Source organism: Peromyscus californicus, unplaced genomic scaffold (assembly GCF_007827085.1).
Source record: "Peromyscus californicus insignis strain IS unplaced genomic scaffold, ASM782708v3 Scaffold_8__1_contigs__length_139910024, whole genome shotgun sequence".
Lineage (NCBI taxonomy): Eukaryota > Metazoa > Chordata > Mammalia > Rodentia > Cricetidae > Peromyscus > Peromyscus californicus.
This window is the reverse complement of record NW_026294606.1, coordinates 116,047,978-116,065,303: the sequence shown is the minus strand read 5'-3', so window position 1 is coordinate 116,065,303 and position 17,326 is coordinate 116,047,978. Positions and strand designations below refer to the sequence as shown.

At 49.8% G+C, this 17,326-nt stretch overlaps 1 protein-coding gene across 5 annotated transcripts; it reads left to right on the top strand.

Moving 5' to 3' along the window:
• Positions 1 to 3: 3 nt before the first annotated feature.
• Usb1 (U6 snRNA biogenesis phosphodiesterase 1) lies at positions 4 to 14,101 on the top strand. 5 transcript variants are annotated; one of them, XM_052727320.1, is made up of 7 exons: positions 4 to 225; positions 1,115 to 1,281; positions 4,024 to 4,207; positions 8,834 to 8,887; positions 9,933 to 10,038; positions 11,763 to 11,846; positions 13,103 to 14,101. In XM_052727320.1, exons 1-7 carry the CDS (start codon positions 116 to 118, stop codon positions 13,205 to 13,207), a joined length of 810 nt encoding a protein of 269 aa, XP_052583280.1. In that variant the 5' UTR covers positions 4 to 115; the 3' UTR covers positions 13,208 to 14,101. The 5 variants fall into 5 exon arrangements, with proteins under 5 accessions (XP_052583280.1, XP_052583279.1, XP_052583278.1 ...); XM_052727319.1 differs by having other exon boundaries at positions 4 to 243; XM_052727318.1 differs by having other exon boundaries at positions 11,763 to 14,101.
• Positions 14,102 to 17,326: the final 3,225 nt, after the last annotated feature.

Genomic DNA, 17,326 nt, shown 5'->3' with positions numbered 1-17,326 from the left:
GCCCCGCCCCGAGGTGGAGCTACTCTAGGTCCCGCCCCAGAGAGCACTTCCGGCTCAGCGGAACTCGGTGCGCCGGCCTGGGTTCCCCGCGGATTCCGCCTGTGGTCAAGGCCCCATGAGCGCGGCGCCCCTGGTGGGCTACAGCAGCAGCGGCTCGGAGGATGAAGCCGAGGCCGCCGCCGCCGCCGCCGCCGCCGCCGCCGCCGCGGGGCGGAGCAAGCCCAGGTCTGGGGTCCGCCGTGGGTGAGGAGCGAGGAAGTTTCTATCGCGAGGGCGCGATTCTTTTTGAAACCCTGGTGGGACCCGAGCCTCCGGGATAACCGGGAGGGTGGGTCGGTGCCCCGGGAGGAAAAGAAGGGACGTCGAGGGAAAGGAGGATTCAGAGCACACCCTGGACAAAGCCCCAAAATGGCACCCTCCTACCCCCTTGGCTAAGGCAAGGTTGAGAGCGAGGACACGGGTTCAAGACAAGCCCTAGCCGTTGCATTTTTCTCCTTTGGTGTGCAAACATGTTTCTTCCAAGATCTGTCTCTTCATTTGAACACAGTGCAATAATAACCAAAGCTTTTCATTCGTCTAGTAAATGCTCAGTGAACGGCCACTGGGAGCCATACTGGAGACTGGACACTCCGGACTGGCGCAAAACCCGTGGGAATCTTATACTTCAAGGGCCCTAGGTTCTTAAATACCGGCCTTTGCTGAGTGCGGTATGTCGGCAGTTCATTGCGCAAGAGCTCTAGCAAATAGAAATATGCTTTACACACAAGGAAATTAATGTACAAGATCACAGAGCTACTTCAATTCAGGCCTGTCCTGCTAGGTAATAAGGATTTCCACGCCACACAGCTATCTGCTCAAGTGTTTCCTATAGGGATCAAGAGCCCCGCTGAGGGGCTCCCAGAGTAGCTGGGAGACTTCAATAGTTCTAGAGAGCTGTGGCTGTCTAGAAGCTCAAACACCTGCCTGGAGATCCATACTCAGCCTCTGTGGCTGAGGTAGGAGGATCAAGTTTGAGGGCAGCCTATGTAGAAAGAGTCACTGTGCATAAGGGCTTACTTAGAACTTTTGTTGTATGTGCAAAGGGAAACAATGCTTGTTCATTCTTCTTTTGCAGTGGCCAGAAGCCCCTTCCCACTCAGAGGTTTCCAGTGCCTGACAGTGTGCTCAGCATGTTCTCTAGCACCGAGGAGGGGCCTGAGGATGACAGCACAAAACATGGGGGACGCATTCGGACCTTTCCCCATGAGCGGGGCAACTGGGCCACCCACATCTACATACCGTGTGAGTCACTTACTAATGGCAGATGGCCCAAAACAAGTACCTCCTAGCTGTGCCTAGGAGGAAGAAACCAGGGCCCCTGTATCCTGGACCCATCCCACCCCAGCCCTGAGGAGGTGACAGGCTGAATCAGACCTCGCTCCACTGAGTGTTCTGGAAGTTACTAGCCTTCTCAGGGTCTCCGTTTCTACACCTCTAAAGTGGGGTGATATCTATCTCTTCAGAAGGTTAATTCAGATAATCTGTGTCTGTGGTGGTATTTTACTTGTACTAAAATGTGATTTTAATTGTATGTTAATAAATAAAGTTGTCTGGGGGTCAGAGCTATTGGAGCCATAGCAAGTGCGTGGCGGCGGTGGCGCACGCCTTTAAGGACCTGGAGGGCGGTACATACAGACAGTGACAAGGCAGTCACATGTTTGGGTTTACAACCAATGAGAAGACAGAACAGAAAGACTATAAAGACATACACACACAGAAAGTAGGTCCCTTTTCGGAGAGCTCTCTTGGCTGGAGAGGATCCCTGAATCAGGAAGGGTGAGGCTCTTAGCTCTGACCTCTTGGTTTTCTTCTCTGAATTGGCTCTGTGTTTCTTATTTGATAAGACCGTTGGTTACATCTACATGTGTCAATTTAGTACAGTCCACAAAGTGACGGCTCTAATTGTATGTAGACGCCCATTATCAGCATCCACCGTCAGTGCTACATTTCTCACAGCAGATGAACCCACTTCTTTTTGGTTTTTTTGAGACAAGGTCTCTCTGTGTAGTCCTGGCTACCCTAGAACTCAGAGATCTGCCTGCCTCTGCCTCCCCAGAGCTGGAATTAAAGGTGTGGGCCACCACCACCTGGCTTGAGCCCATATTATAATCAGCAGACTTCACGGTTTGTATTATGGATAAATCTTGGTGTTGTGCATGCTATGAGTTTACACAAACTTAACAAGATGTGCATCTACACTATCATGTAGAGTAGTATCACTGCTATACGAATCCGTCATGCTCGACTTAGCCATCCCCTCCCTCCACCAACACCTGTTTCACAAATTTGCCTTCTCCAAAATGTCACAGAATTGGGATCATTTAGTATATATAGCCCTTTCAGATCGGCTTCTTTGGCTTAGTAGCGTGCATTTGAGGTTCCTCTGTGCCTCGTCACACTTGACAGTTCATTTCTTTTTAGTGCTCACTAATATTGCATTGTCTGGCTCTACCACAGTACGTTCACCTACTAAAGGGCATATTGGTTGTTCCTAAATTTGGGCAGATATGCATAAAGATGCTTTAGGCTGGCCCAGTGTGGCAGCACATGACTTTAATCTCAGCACTCAGGGGTAGAAGCAAGTGGATCTCTTTGAGTTCAAGCCAGCCAGAGCTATGTAGTGAGACTCTGTCTCAAAAAAATAAGGTAATAATAAAATATGTGCATTGTGCTATAGACTTTTGTGTGGTCGTGTTTCAGTGGCTCCTTTGTGTAAAATGATACGGAGTGTGACTGATGGATTTTAGGACTGTATGGTAACAGTATGTTTAATTTTTCAAGAAACCCAAATTGTCCCCCACAATGGCTGTATCATTTTACATTTCCAACAGCAATGAATGAGAGTGCCCTTGTCAGCACATGGCACTGCCATTACTCTGCAGTGCAGACTAGTCTTTCCCCTTGTTGACTGATATGGAGCATCTTTCATATGCTTTTTGCTATCTGTCCATCTTCCTTGGCAAGTTGTATATTAGGATTTGGGGCCTATATTTTAATGAACTTTTCCTTCCTTCCTTCCTTCCTTCCTTCCTTCCTTCCTTCCTTCCTTCCTTCCTTCCTTTCTTTTTCTTTTTTGAGACAGGGTCTCACTGTGTATCCTTGGTGGCCTGGTGTAGGAGACTAGCTCCAACCTGTTGAAGGGTTCTTGGAGGGAAGAGAGAGGAATGAGGAAGTAGTAGATAGAAATATAGATGGAGATGACGAGAAAGACAGAGACATGGGATAGCTTTGAGAGGGCCCTGGGTCAATACCCAGTTGCCTCGAGTTTTATTCTAATGGGCTTTTTATACATCAGCAAGGAGAGAAGCAAAAGACCTCCCCGTTTCAAGATCAAAGCACAACGTACAGCCAAGTGTAGACCCTTCAAAACACCCAGTAACCACACCCCTGGCCAAATCATCCTATTATGCAGCCCTGTTGGGTCAAGCAAGCTCAGATTATCTGACCTTTAGTAAGGCCTTACTAGGGAGCCTCTGTGGGCCCCCACAGCCTGGAACTCACTATGTAGACCAGGCTGACCTCAGACTCACTAAAATCCACCTGCCTGAGCTGGGATGGTGAACACCTCCCTTAATCTAGTTTTCTTACCTAGAGGTTCTATATTTTTCTGGATTCCCTATTAGGTATTTCTCAGTCTGGGGCTTTTCCCCCCTCCTGGCAGTGTCTTTTATAGAACAGACATTTTTAAGTTTAATAAAGTTGGTCTTATTAATCCTCATAACTAATAAACAATACAGTGGTCTGAATGTGTCACTTAGAGGGACCTTGGGAAGTACTATCATGTGTGTGCCCATACATATCATACACACATACCACACATATCATAGTAAATTTATCTGAAGACATTCACATTAAAATATTGGTAGGCTGTCAGCCATAGGAGACTCCTGAAACTAGGCTAATAAGGGCTTCTCTGCTCTCCCAGCTTGTTATTCACCTGTGACAGCTTGGCTGAGGCCAGTCCACTCTCCCTACTCTCTCTAGATGAAGCGAAGGAAGAGTTCCTGGAGCTGCTTGACATGTTGCTGCCCCGAGCTCAGACATTCGTGCCCCGGTTGGTGCGGATGGAGGAGTTCCACCTCAGCCTGTCTCAGAGCGTGGTTCTCCGTCACCACTGGATCCTCCCCTTCGTGCAGGGGCTCAAAGACCGCATGGCCTCTTTCCAAAGGTGAGCACTCCCCTCTTCTGTCCGTGCCTCTCCCCTCCTGGGCTTTGGTGTGCTTGGAGCTAGGAATGGTGCCAAGCTAGCAGAGCAGACCTAAAGACCCGAGGCTGCTGTGGCCCGTCCCGTGTGGTGCAGGCACCTCACAGAAGCTGCTCGACTGCTCTTCCTCTGGGTTGTGCACAGAGACCCCGCTGTCTGCCTCTAAACTCACTCTAGGATTTCCAGCACTTCTGTTGCCAAATATGTAAGAGCTCTTCCCACACCAACACTCTGCAACCCTCCAGATACTGACTGGATAGCCTACAGTTCCGTTCAGTTCCGACGCCAACGTCCCCGAGTGCAGCCTCACAGGCTAAGGGCTTCGTCCCACAGGCTGCCCTCCACAGTAGATGCAGCTCACATTGAGTCCCTAGGTTAGCCAAGAATTCTGATTTTGTTACAGACCAGAGCTTCCAACGATCCAGCCCTGCTGCCTCCTAGTGACCATTTGCTAGAAGGACTCACAAAATTCAGGAACACAGCTCACTGCCTAGATTTCCAACTTGTCACACAGAATTTGATTTATTGATTGATTGAGGCAGGCAGGCACCCTGGGCCAGGCTGGCCTTGGATTTATAGCAATCCTGCCTCAGCTGCCTGAGTACTGGGCTAGGCATAAGCCACCACACACGGACCTACAAAGGAGAGAGAGAGAGAGGTGGAGATGCTACAGAAGCACTGTGTCCCTTACGGAAGGGTATTTATTTATTGTTCTTTTTTTTTTTTTTTTTTTTTTTTTTAAGATTCTGCCTGCAGATATCTCTGCGTGCCACAAGAGGGCACCAGATCTCATTACAGATGGTTGAGAGCCACCATGTAGTTGCTGGGAATTGAATTCAGGACCTCTGGAAAAGCAGCCAGTGCTCTTAACCTCTGAGCCATCTCTCCAGCCCCCCCCCCCCCCGCCTTTATTTTTTTGTTTAAAACAAAGGATGTTTTAAAAGATATAAATGAAGAGTGACAGAAGAGACCCATAGGGCAGGGTTTGGAAAGGTTGCAGCTGGCCCACTCCAGCTTTCTCCACTTACCTGGCCCACTCCATTTCTGCACTTACCTAGTTACACTGCTACTGAAATCCTTGCCTGCCCTTTGTCCAGGTCTCCTCCAGTTGTTCTCAGGATCCCTTAGAGTCAGGAGTCACCTGATCCTGCTGCTGTTGATGGTCCAAGGATTCATCGCATTCACCCTCACATGTCCTCATGCCCTCCTCTCTTCTGGAGCCAGAGCCCCTCTGCCTGGGACTGTGGCTTCTCTCTGAATGCTCATGGCCTTCTCCGGGGACTTTGCTCTCCACTGCTTCAGTAGGTGCTTGCTCAGGACTGGGCAGGAGTGAAGAGGTCCTTTCTGGGGCTTCTCTGGGTCCTCCGAGGGCTGGTTCAATAACAAAACTAGCTTGTTAGTGGATTTCTGAATCTAATTTAATCTTAGTCTCCCCCCCCCCCCCCCCCCCCCCCGGTTTTTCAAGACAGGGTTTCTCTGTGTAGCTTTGGAGCCTGTCCTGTAACTCACTCTGTAGACTGGGCTGGCCTCGAACTCAGAGATCCACCTGCCTCTGCCTCCTGAATGCTGGCGTGCACCACCACTGCCCTGATTTTTTTTTAAATACTTTTTATTTTGCTGTATGAGTTTTTTTTATAATTTATTTATTTTATGTGCATTGGTCTGCATGTATATCTGTGTGAGGGTGCCAGATGCTCTGGAACTGGAGTTACAGACAGTTGTGAGCTGCCATGTGGTTGCTGGGAATTGAACCTGGGTCCTCTGGAAGAGCAGCCAGTGTTCTTAACCGCTAAGCCATCTCTCCAGCCCCTGTATGAGTGTTTTGCCTGCGTGTATGTGTGTGCTTTGCTGGTGGAGGTCAGAAGAGGGCATCAGATATATGGAAGGCTGTGAGCCTCTGTGTGGGTGCTGAGAACTGAACCCCAGTCCTCTGCTGAAGCAGTCAATGCTCTTACCCTCTGAGCCATCTCTCCAGCTCTGTCTGCAGAGTCTTCCTTCATAGACACCCCTCTGAAGGCCTGAAATGGGTGGAAATAGAAGTCTTATAGTGAATCCCCAACTCCACTGTTTAGGGGGCCTGAGGCTCAGGAACTCTGGAGTGTGGCTCTTCCAAATGGAAAAGCTCCCCCTTCGGTTGAGGAGGAAAGAATTTGCTCCATTGTGGTCAGCTGGTGAGAAACCCAGGATGAAGCGCATCTCATTCTGGTCCACTGTGTTTGCCACTATCAGATTTATTAAGCCAGCTGTGTATTACCAGCTGTATCACAGGTGCCAGAACCCAACCTAAATTGGCTTCACCCAAAGGGAATTACAGATGGGTTCAGAGACAGCCCTAGTTTCATGCATGCAGAGATGGAGGTAGCCAGAGATGTTACCCGAGTTGTGCTGTCTCAGCTCTGTCCCACGAGGTTGACTTCCTTCTCTCAATGACAAGGGAGCCACCAGTACGTGTGTATGCATCTTCTTATATGTGAGGACAGGTGTGTACATTCCCCAGCATGCATGTAGAAGTCAGGTGTTGGTCCTTACCTTCCACATTGCTTGCCATAGGATCTCTTTATTGTTTTTCTGCTGTGTGTCTCAGACCAGCTAGTGCATGAGCATCTGGGATTCTCCCATCTCTGTCCCATCAATGCTCACACTACTGTGCCCAGCTTTCACGTGGGGTCCAGAGTTTTGAATTCACGTCCTCACATCTGTCCGGCTACTAACCCATTGCGCTATCTCCTCCACCCTGCAGGCTCCTTTGAAATGTGTTTATTAGGCCTGAGACATGATGCTTTAGCAGTAAGAGCACTGGCTGTTCTCGTAGAGGATCTGGATTCAGTCCCCAGCTCCAATTGGCAGCTCAAACTGTCTGTAACTCTAGTTCCACAGGCTCTGATGGCTTCTTCTGGCCCCCCATAGGCACTCTGTACACGTGGTGCACAGACATACACAAACAAATAAGAAAAATAAAGTGTAAAGTGTGTGTGTGCATGGGTGTATGAACAAGGCGTGTTCATGCATGTGTGTGTCAGTCTGCCTCTGTGCATGTGGAGGCCGAAAGAACACATCAGCTGTCGTCGTCGTCTGTCATTCTCTGCCTATTCCTTTGAGACAGGGCCTTTCCCAAACCTGGAGCTTGTGTTTTCCTGGCTAGGCTTGGAAGTCTGCAAGCCCCAGCGATCCTCTATCTCTGTCCAGTTTATAGCTGGGGTTACAGGTGTACACAGGATACTCAACTTGTTAGTTGGGTCCTGGTATCAGAACTCTAATCCTTCCTGTATATATTAGTTTCAGCAGAAGTCATGGCAATGACTTTGGTTAGTCTGACTCTGTTCATACGTCCCCTTTGTAAGTAAAGAGTGGAAATGCCCTTTCCCCTTATTCTAGAGAATGCTGCCCTTATCTTACTGGAGCTCTGTTTCCTGGACAAACTAGCATTCAAGCTCAGTGATTGGCAGCACTGTCATGGTAACAAGGCTGACAGGTGGACTGCAGGCAAGGTGAGAAGCCAGTGCAGAATTCCCAAGGTCTGGTGGGAAGCCACTCCCTCAGCCTCCTAGTGGGTACTAGTTCTTTAACAAAGTGTGCACCTTGCTGGGACCTCTGGAAACTGCCCAGGAGTCACTGCAGGAGGTATCATTCTCTGTGGGACGTGTGTAGCCTGCTGCCCTGCTCACTTGAGGACTAGAGAGCAGCCCCTGTACCGCTGGGTTGGTGTCTTTGAGGAAACGGATTTGATGTTGTCCTTGCTCCATGGGCTGCCCTGTGTCCTTAGTTAAGCTAAACCAGCTGCAAGCCCTCAGTTTCTTGAGTTGAGATGGCCAGACCTGGATAGTTCAGCTCTAACTCTGGACCCTGTGTAACAATCCAGGTGCTGAGTGAGCGGGGTTTCTGCCCTACTTTCTACCACCAGACCCACTTCAACAGAGACTCACTTTTTAGGTGAGAGCAAGGGCTTTGCGATCAAATGGACTGAGCCTCAACTCCTGCCTTGCCACATTCAGCCTCACCAGGTCCATTTTCGTGTCTATAATTGTAGGGCCTACATCACAGGGTCATATCAACTAACTTTCCACCCACACGACGAATGACTTTCTCAGGTGCACGACACGCTACACAGCACACAGGTGAAGCTATTGGTCAGTAAAATCGGTAGCTTCAACTTAAATCATGGAATAACAATATTGATTGTAAAATCAGTTAATTATATTTTTAAAGTGCTGTTTGGGGGAGGTATTTAGAGGGATTGATGTTGCTTGTTTGTTTTTTGAGATAGACTCTTACTACAAATTGAGATCTTCTGTCTTGGCCTCCTGAGCATAGACTGTAGACATCCATCACCCCTCTCAGCTGAAAATGCTGGTTTTTAAAACATGAACTAGCCGGGCGGTGGTGGCGCACGCCTTTAATTCCAGCACTCCGGAGGCAGAGGGAGGCGGATCTCTGTGAGTTTGAGGCCAGCCTGATCTACAGAGTGAGTTCCAGGACAGGCTCCAAAGCTACACAGAGAAACCCTGTCTCGAAAAACCTTTAAAAAAAAAAAAAAAGTACTATTTTACTTTCTTTTTTTTCTTGAAGTATCTTTCTTCTTTTAAATTTCAGGTTCTTCTTTACTGCCAACCAGGTAAAGATTTATACCAACCAAGAGAAAACCAGGTGGGTCCCTGACTTTATTGCAAAGATAGAGGGGATATACTTCCTTTTCCACATATATTTGTGGGGCATCTATTCCCAAAATTAAGAAAAATTTTTATTTTTTAAAAATAAATAAAACCCAGCTGGGCGGTGGTGGCGGCACAAGCCTTTAATCCCAGCACTCTGGAGGCAGAGCCAGGCAGACCTCTGAGTTCGAGGCCAGCCTGGTCTACAGAGCGAGTTCTGGGACAGCCAGGGCTACACAGAGAAACCCTGTCTCAAAACAACAACAACCCCGCCCCCGCCCCCAAAAAGGGCATTTTCTCTGCAGGGCCTCCTTGTCCAGTCCATTCACAGGGACACTCCTCTCAGCTGCTCCGAAAGGGCTCCCTCCTCCCTTCATCCTAGGCTATATAAGGGTTTCCAGGAGTGGGGAGTCAACAAGTGTCAGATATTGCCAAGCTAGCGAGGACAGGATTCGTGCCGTTGATAACACAGAGATCATTATAATCATTGGCCACTTGGACAAGAGCATTTCTGAGGGAGGAGGGTTGGAAGTGGGAGGCCAGACAGTACAGAGGAGGATAGCAGACCACCGTGGTGGTGATCTGCAGTGTTTCCTTGAGAATGGGATGGGGCTGGCTGAAGATGCGGTTCAGGGGGATTTAATTCCTAAAGACAGCAGTTCTCAGCACCTGCCGGGGGACAGTGGGTACCAGAGAGCAGGGCTCAGAGAGGGTGATGAGTGCAGGAGTCTGCCAGAGAGTGGAGGGGCAAGAGGGCGCGGTCTGCAGTGATAGATGAAGGCTCCCCTGCAGGGACTCTTAGACATGAGGGGACATCCAGTGAAGGTGGGTTTTTAGGTGCGGGAAGTGGGGGGGGGGGGGGGGGGGCGGGGGTTGAAAGAATTGGTTCCTGGAGCAGCAGGGGCATGCACAGGAAGATGGGCTGAACCACAACCCAAATCCCTGGACTTCCTGTTGGATGCCTCCTACTTCTACTTCTGTGGTTTGCGCTCTCATAGGCTGCATTTTGTACCCCTACTGTCTCCACTGCCTCTTCCTAGGACCTTCATTGGGCTTGAGGTCAGTTCCGGGCATGCCCAGTTCCTGGACATGGTTTCAGCGGTGGACAGAGTCATGCAGGAATTTGACCTCACTACCTTCTACCAGGTAATGCACATGGTTGAGGAAAATGAACAGAGATCACTGTTTCTGCCACAGAGCTGCTGCTCCGTTGCCCTGTCTAGAAAGAGCATCCTCAGAGAAGCCCCATCAGAGGCAAGCTAAAGAGACCTCCAGAACCTCCCCATGTGGAGCCCTGATTGCCAGCCCACAGGACTGGGGTCTGGGGGTGTCAGAAGTTGTAGTCTACCCCAAGTCCAACATCAGAAAGCTGTTTGTGCATGTTAGATTTGTGCTTTCTACTCTGTAAGGTATCCATGTGTGCTTTGTTTTTCCTAAGTAGCTGTCTCAACGCTTAGCAAACTGACCCTCTGGAAGAGTTGTAGCTTCATATCCTTGCTGTACCTCCCCTCTATCCTTCTGAGGACTCAGAGTCCAGCTTGAGTGTCACAGCTTTAAAAGGCCATTGGTTTATTCAATGTGTTTTCAAAACCATGCCATGTGTGCAGTTATTTTTGAATAGAGATAATTATTGTTTCTTCAAAATTGTTGACATTTTTGGGTTTGTTCATTTAATCTGAAAAGTATGGCCTCTGCTGGATTGTCCTAGATCAGAAAATAGAATGAGAACTGTTGTCATTTGTTTTTGCTCTTTTGGGAGCCCGATTCAGCTCCCAAATGAATCACACACAGAGGCTTGTTCTTAATTATAAACACCCGGCCTTAGCTTGGCTTGTTTCTTGCCAGCTTTCCTTAACTTAAATTATCCCATTTACCTTTTGTCTCTGGGCTTTTCCTCGTTCTCTTACTTCTGTAAATCTTACCCCGTGGCTTGCAGTGTAGCTGGGGGGCTGGCCCTGGAGTCCTCCTCCTTCTCTGGCGGCTGCTTCTCTCTCTTCCTCCTGGATTCCTCCTGTTTATCCTCTCGGCCTGCCAGCCCCGCCCATCCTTTCTCCTGCCTTGCTATTGGCCATTCAGTTCTTTAGTAGACCATGAGGTGTTTTAGACAGGCAAAACAACACAGCTTCACAGAGTTAAACAAATGGCAACATAAACAAAAGTAGCACACCTCAAAATGTTATTCTACAAAACAGAACTGGACATGGTAGTGCATGCCTTTAACCCTGGAAGCTGGAAGTTTCAAGATTAAGGTGCCTGCCTGTATGATTGGTTTCTGATAAGGGATGTGGCTTGTAAGAGGCATCCCTCACTGTGCCCTTCCCTCATGGAGGGAAAGGAGCACACAGCTCTCTACCCATCTCTTTAATTTTTCATTATTTTTGTGCTTATGGATGTTTTGCCTACCTGTATGGCTGCGTACCATGTGCATGCAGTGCCCTTGGAGGCCATAAGAGGGCGTCAGATCCCCTGGAACTAATGTTTCAGACACTCCTTACAGAGGCTTGTTAACCATCAAGTGGGTGCTGGGCATCAAACCTTTGTCCTCTGGAAAAGCTGCCAGTGTTCCTAACCTCTGAGCCATTGCCCATCCACATCTGTTTTTCCAAGGGCACCACCTGTGCCCTCATTAACCCTAACTGCCTCAAATACCATCACATTGGGGGTTTCACTATTTGCATTTTGGGGAGGAGTACAATTCAGTCTGTAGTGGGGACCAAGCCATTTTGTCTGTGTGGGCAGGGGACATGGCTTCAGCACTACGGGCACACCAGGGATCCCACAGGGAGACCTGACCGGCTGTCTTAGAGCTGCTAGGATGGATGGGCCTGCCATGGCATCCAGTGATGGCCTGATTCCCTGTTTCCCCCCAGGACCCTTCATTTCATGTCAGTCTGGCCTGGTGTGTGGGTGACGCACGTCTCCAGCTGGAGGGACAGTGTCTGCGGGAACTACAGGTAAATTTCCAGGGAAGGGACACAGAGCACCGAGCTCCAAAGATGAGGGAGGAGCACCTGACAGAAAGGGAAGACTGGCTACTGAAACCTAAATCTGCAGGAGACCTCAGCCCCCACTTCCTGCTCAGATGTCACCCCTGAGCCAGCAGCAGCGACATCTGGGAGCTAAGCAGCTCTGCAGGTGCTCTGCCCCCCCCCCCCCCCAAGACTCCGGGCAGCAGAACTGCACTGCAACAAAATCTCTAGGGCTTTGGGTGTCCGGCTTTACACCTGACATGTGATGAGAGTCAGCCCCCCGCCCCCGCCCCCTCGGCCCCAGCCATTTATCTGAGGTCAGAGGTTTGGGTCTGGCAGTTGTAAATGGAGGAAGGATGCCAGGTCCCAGGAACCTCCAGCCCCCAGAGCCTGTTACATCCTGGGTTTTACTTTTGAGTCGGGTTCTCACAACGTCTCCTTTTTGGCCTGGAACTCACTGTAGAGCAGGCAAGTCTCAAACTTGCAGTGCCCTTCTAGCTCAGATTCCGAGACTGCAGGCATGTGCCACCGTGCCTGGCTGCCTTTTGATAGGTGACCTTCCTGTCAGTGCCCTGGAAGAACTCGCAGTGCCCAGTGCCTGGCAGGGCCTGAAGGCAGGCAGCAGCACGGCCCTGTTTTTCTCAGTCAAAGCCAGAAATCCATATTTTCATGTGCAGATTTTTATGGAAAATCTTCTGATTTTCCAGTGTTGGCAACTGACTTGGATTTTATTTACTCATGTATTATTAATTTTTTTGGTTTGTTTTTTCAAGACATGATCTCTTTTTGTAGACCATTCTGTCCTCAAACTTTAAGCAATCCACCTGCTTCTGCCTCCCAAGTGCCTCATTTGGATTTTTTAAAAGTACTTTGCAAGTCAAACTCTGTGCAGGCCACGGGCCATCATCTCTGTGGGCACCTTCCCCTCGGCCTGATCATGTGGAAGGATGCAAAGAGCTGTGATGTCTTAGCTCCAGGAGAGCCCAGTCCCAAACTAAACCAAACTTCATGGTAGTCACTGCCCCAGTGCACTGTGTGGGTCCTCCTCTGTAAGCTGAGGTGATGGGCCCTACCTCACATGATTATAAGGTGATTGGACAAGATAATGATTGCAGAGCCTGGAGTCTGCATGACCTAGGTCCCTTTCAGTATTGCCCAGTTTACCGGACTGGTAGTGTTTGTGGTGCCTCTGGGTCTGATTTCCCTTAACATGGCTGTCATCTCCCTGCTGCTGGCTGAAGGAAATCGTGGATGAGTTTGAAGACTCCGAGATGCTGTTGCGTGTGCTGGCTGAGCAGGTCCGCTGCAAGTCTGGGAACAAATTCTTCTCAGTGCCTTTGAAGTGAACCTTGTCCCATGCCTCTCTACAGACCAACTGAGATGGAGGAGCCTGCTGCCGTCTGGGGGATGCCCCAGCAAGAAGTGTGATAATCACACACTTAGCACTGTTCTAAGGGGCTCCTCTCTCCTGGTCCTTTTGGGTGGTAGGTTGATAGGTTGCTGCTGTGGTGTGGTCATTTCCAGAAATCACCAGTAGAGGGCAGCCCGGACCTCTGATTCTTCTGTTAGCCTAGGAAAAGAAATGAGCCCTGCTGGGGAGCTCACCCACACTCAGTGGGGTCCCCACTGAGGTCTCTCCACTGTAGTGATCTTGATGCCATTGGCCATCATACCAGTTTTTAAAATCATTGTGCCCTGACTCACCTCTGTCAAACTGGGGGCTCCAGTGAGTCTCACCCTCCTTTGAATCTCCTTTATTTATCACTTTTTCCCTTCATCCATCCAGTGCCAGAAGAGGTCATTTCAGGGCCAGGGCACAAGGTGCTAATTTGTGGTCAGCAGCAGTTTTCCCATTCCTTCCTCCCACTTACCCAGCCAGGTGCCTGGGGAGAGCCCAGCAGATGTTTCATTTTGGCCTGGCTCTGGCTGCCGGCCAGGCCTCCAACACCTGTGACCCCTAGTTTCCCCCATCAGCTTTCCCAAAGAAGCACAGAGGCACCTTTCCTCCAGGCAAAATACTCCTACCCCTGTGGCTGAGCATTCTTCAGGGGTGGGGGTGTCGTGGGAGGTGGCGAGGGTCAGAGAGGCACAGGAGATTTTATTTTCCACCAAGCTCTTATCAGGGCAAAGAACCAAAGAACCTCTCCAGTTGTCATGGGGATTTCTAGTGATGGGCGAAGAAAGGGTTTTTTACAGTTTTAAATTATGTTCAACAAATAAAATCTGCTTTTTTAATGTGGTGTCTTGTTTTAAACGACTCCTATTTTGAGGGTGAGCGATGCCTCTGCCTCCCCTCCAGCTAGCTTCACAGTGCAGGGGGCTCTGGGAGGCTGTTAGAACTTTCAGGACTTTTATGTATTTATTTATCTTAGTGTATATGTGTGTGTGCAGGCGCATGAGTTCTGAGAACAGCTCTCAGGAGTCGGTTCTTTCCTGACCCTTTGTGGGGTCCATGGTTGTCTGTTCTCAAACAGTATTTCCAGCCAGTGAGCCATCTCAGCGCCCCTCTGTTGTAACTGTGACTCAAAAGAAAATGTTGGCTTGGGGACGCTGGAGAGGTGGCTGCTCTTCCAGAGGGCATAGATTTGATTCCACACACGTGGCAGCTCATAGCCTCTGTGACTGCAGTCCTGGCTCCCCAGGCACCAGGGATGTAGGTGGTGCACATACATGCAGGCAAAACACCCATGCTCATAGGATTTTAATTAAAAAAAAGAAAGTAAAAAGTGGAGCTGGAGAGCTAGCTCAGTCAGTCATGTTCTTGCTTTGTGGGCATAAGGACCCGAGTTCAATCCTCAGAACCCACTTTAAAAAGATGCTGTGGCACCAAACAGTGTAATCTCTGCACTGGGGAAGCAGAGACCAAAAGATCCCTGAGCTCACTCGCCAGCCAGCCCCACCTTTTTGTCAAGCTCTAAGCCAATGGGAGACTCGGTCTCAGAAAACCAGGTGGATGGTTCCTGAGGAACAACAGACACCCAGGATTGATCTCTGGCTTACACCTGTGTGCACACCCATACACCCATGCCTGCCTACCTCTGCGCACACATACACAAACATCCCCCCTCCACACAAAAAAGGAAAGAAGGTGGGGTTACCCTGTCTTCCAGGACTTCATGAAGTGACACTGCATGTAATACATGGAATCCCAGGGGTTGGCATGTCCCAAGGAATCGCCACCTCCACTCCTCCAACACAGAGATTAAGGCTCTTCTAGGGTCTTCTCAGCTATGCCTCCCTACAGCCGAGCCTGAGGAAGGCAAACTGGGTAGAGGTGATGGCTATGGAAGACCAGTGACATGACTTGCCTGGGGACATGAGGACTTGTTTAGGGCCTGACTCAACCCTGGCCTCAGCTCCCACGTGATGCAGCCTCGGCCATCCCTACACTTGCCTCCTGCTCAGGCCTATGGCTCTGGCTCCCACTCTGTGATTCATGCCCTCACAACCCTGCCTTTCCCTAGCCTTAGAGAACACAATCATGCCTTGTTCTCCAGTGCCACCACACCAGCATCCTGGCTTCACCTGACCTGCTGCCTGGTGTTAGTGCCATCAGAAGCCACAATGGAGAAGAAGCTAGGCATGTTTTCTAGCCTGCAGGCAACACGGTAACCCTAGCTTCACAAGTCACATTCCTGACACCTGCTCTGTTCCAGGTCCTGAATTGCACCCTTGGATTGACCAATCCAGGTCTGGCCCTCTGAGTGTAAAGGGAAAGCAGGCAAGGTGTGCCGATTAGAATGCCCATCCCTAACCTTGTACTTGTCCAAACCACTGAGGGCTGCCCCCCCCCCCCTCCCGGGAGATGATGTGGCTCTGCAGGTTGTCTGTGCTGAGAGCAGTTAAAAGTGCAGCCACTTAGAGAAACAGGCCAAGATCAATAAGCAACTCTTGAATAGAGAACGGAGGTGGCAACGGAGGAAGGAAGCCTGAGCTGGGGCCGGGGGATGGGCATGTAAGCTGGCAGCCTTTGCTTGGCGGGCACCCAGACATGCAGTGTGCTTCCAGAGTGGAGTGAGTGCCTTCAGCAAGCACTCCGCTGACAGTGCAGAAGCAGCCCGGGCGCTTCCTTCCAAAAGAGAAGTGTTCTAGAAACCAGAGAGACAGCTGGAGATGGAAGACCAGAACAGGCTCGTCCACCGCTAGGTGGGCAGTGTGCAGGGAAGGATTGCTCTTGACGAGGATTTTGTCATGCTTGGGAGAGTACAGGATCAACACATCTGGCACTGGCATCCTCAGATGTTCCCCTGCAGCGCAGGGAAAGGCTCATCTCCAGGCCTCACTGGCTGGTTTCCACCTGGTACCAAGACCTTCTCCATTGCCTCTTTAGACCTCCACAGCTTTGTTTCCAAGAGAGAGGGGAAGTACTTGGTGTGTTTGTTTATACCTTCTCTTGGTACCCAGAGTCCAAAAGGCTGTCCTATTACCGAAAGGGTTCTGTTTTGCCAGCCTGGCACAGTAGCAATCACTGAAGTGGTAAGTGGCCAGATGTGAGGAGGGGGGGAGAGCTTCAAGTCAGCCTTCCCAACCACAGGCTTTAGTGATGTTCACGGGGCAAAGAAACAGGGCGGTCTGAGGCGTGGAGAAAGTGATTGGAGGTAAGGGAAAGAGGCATAACAGTTCTGCACTTTCAAGCCCTACCAGAGATGGTGTGTGTGTGTGTGTGTATACATGTATGTGTGGGTGCCTACTGAGGCCAGAAAAGGAGGCCAGGTTCCCTCAGAGTTAGAGTCATAGGCGGATGGTTCTGCCCTACCTGATGTGAGTACTGGGAGCCAAACTTGCATCCTCTGAAAGATAGGCAAATGTTCTTAACCACTGAGCCATCTCTCCTGCCCATTCCAGCCCTTTTGAGCTGCCTCCAAGCACTAAAAGGCCAGCAGGCAACCTGTTCTCCCATGACCTCTCATCAGAGGGGTCACTCACAGCAAAGCTAATGGGAGTGAAGCACGTAGCTGCATACTTCTGAAACTGGTAGGGAGAATCGGGCAATGACTAGCAAGTGGAGCTGCAGAGTTAACCAGGTTTTCCCTCAGCTTCAGCCTCACCTTTGATAGTGGACGCTGCCTGGGGAACCCTTCTAACTAGGTAACCCGAGTATCATCATCTCAGGCCTATTTCTAGCCCACAGCAACTTCACTGAGGAAGAGAACCCACTTATTCAGCCGTTAGCTGGATCTGAACCCTCCTACAAGTAAGAAGGTAAACCTAAATAGACGAATGTTCCCAATTCCAGTAAAGTAGACTGAGCAGGAATCCAGAGACCTGGCTTCGAATTCAGAGTTTTCTGTAGGACTCCTCACATAAGAAACCATTTCCTTGAGCCAGAAGTGCCCACCAGAACACTGGCAATGGAAGAAAACGCCAGACCCGACTGACCACAGTCTCTCAAACCTTGCCTACATACCTGAGATTTTATTTATTTATTTATGTTTACCCATCGAGATTTTACTTATTATTAGGTA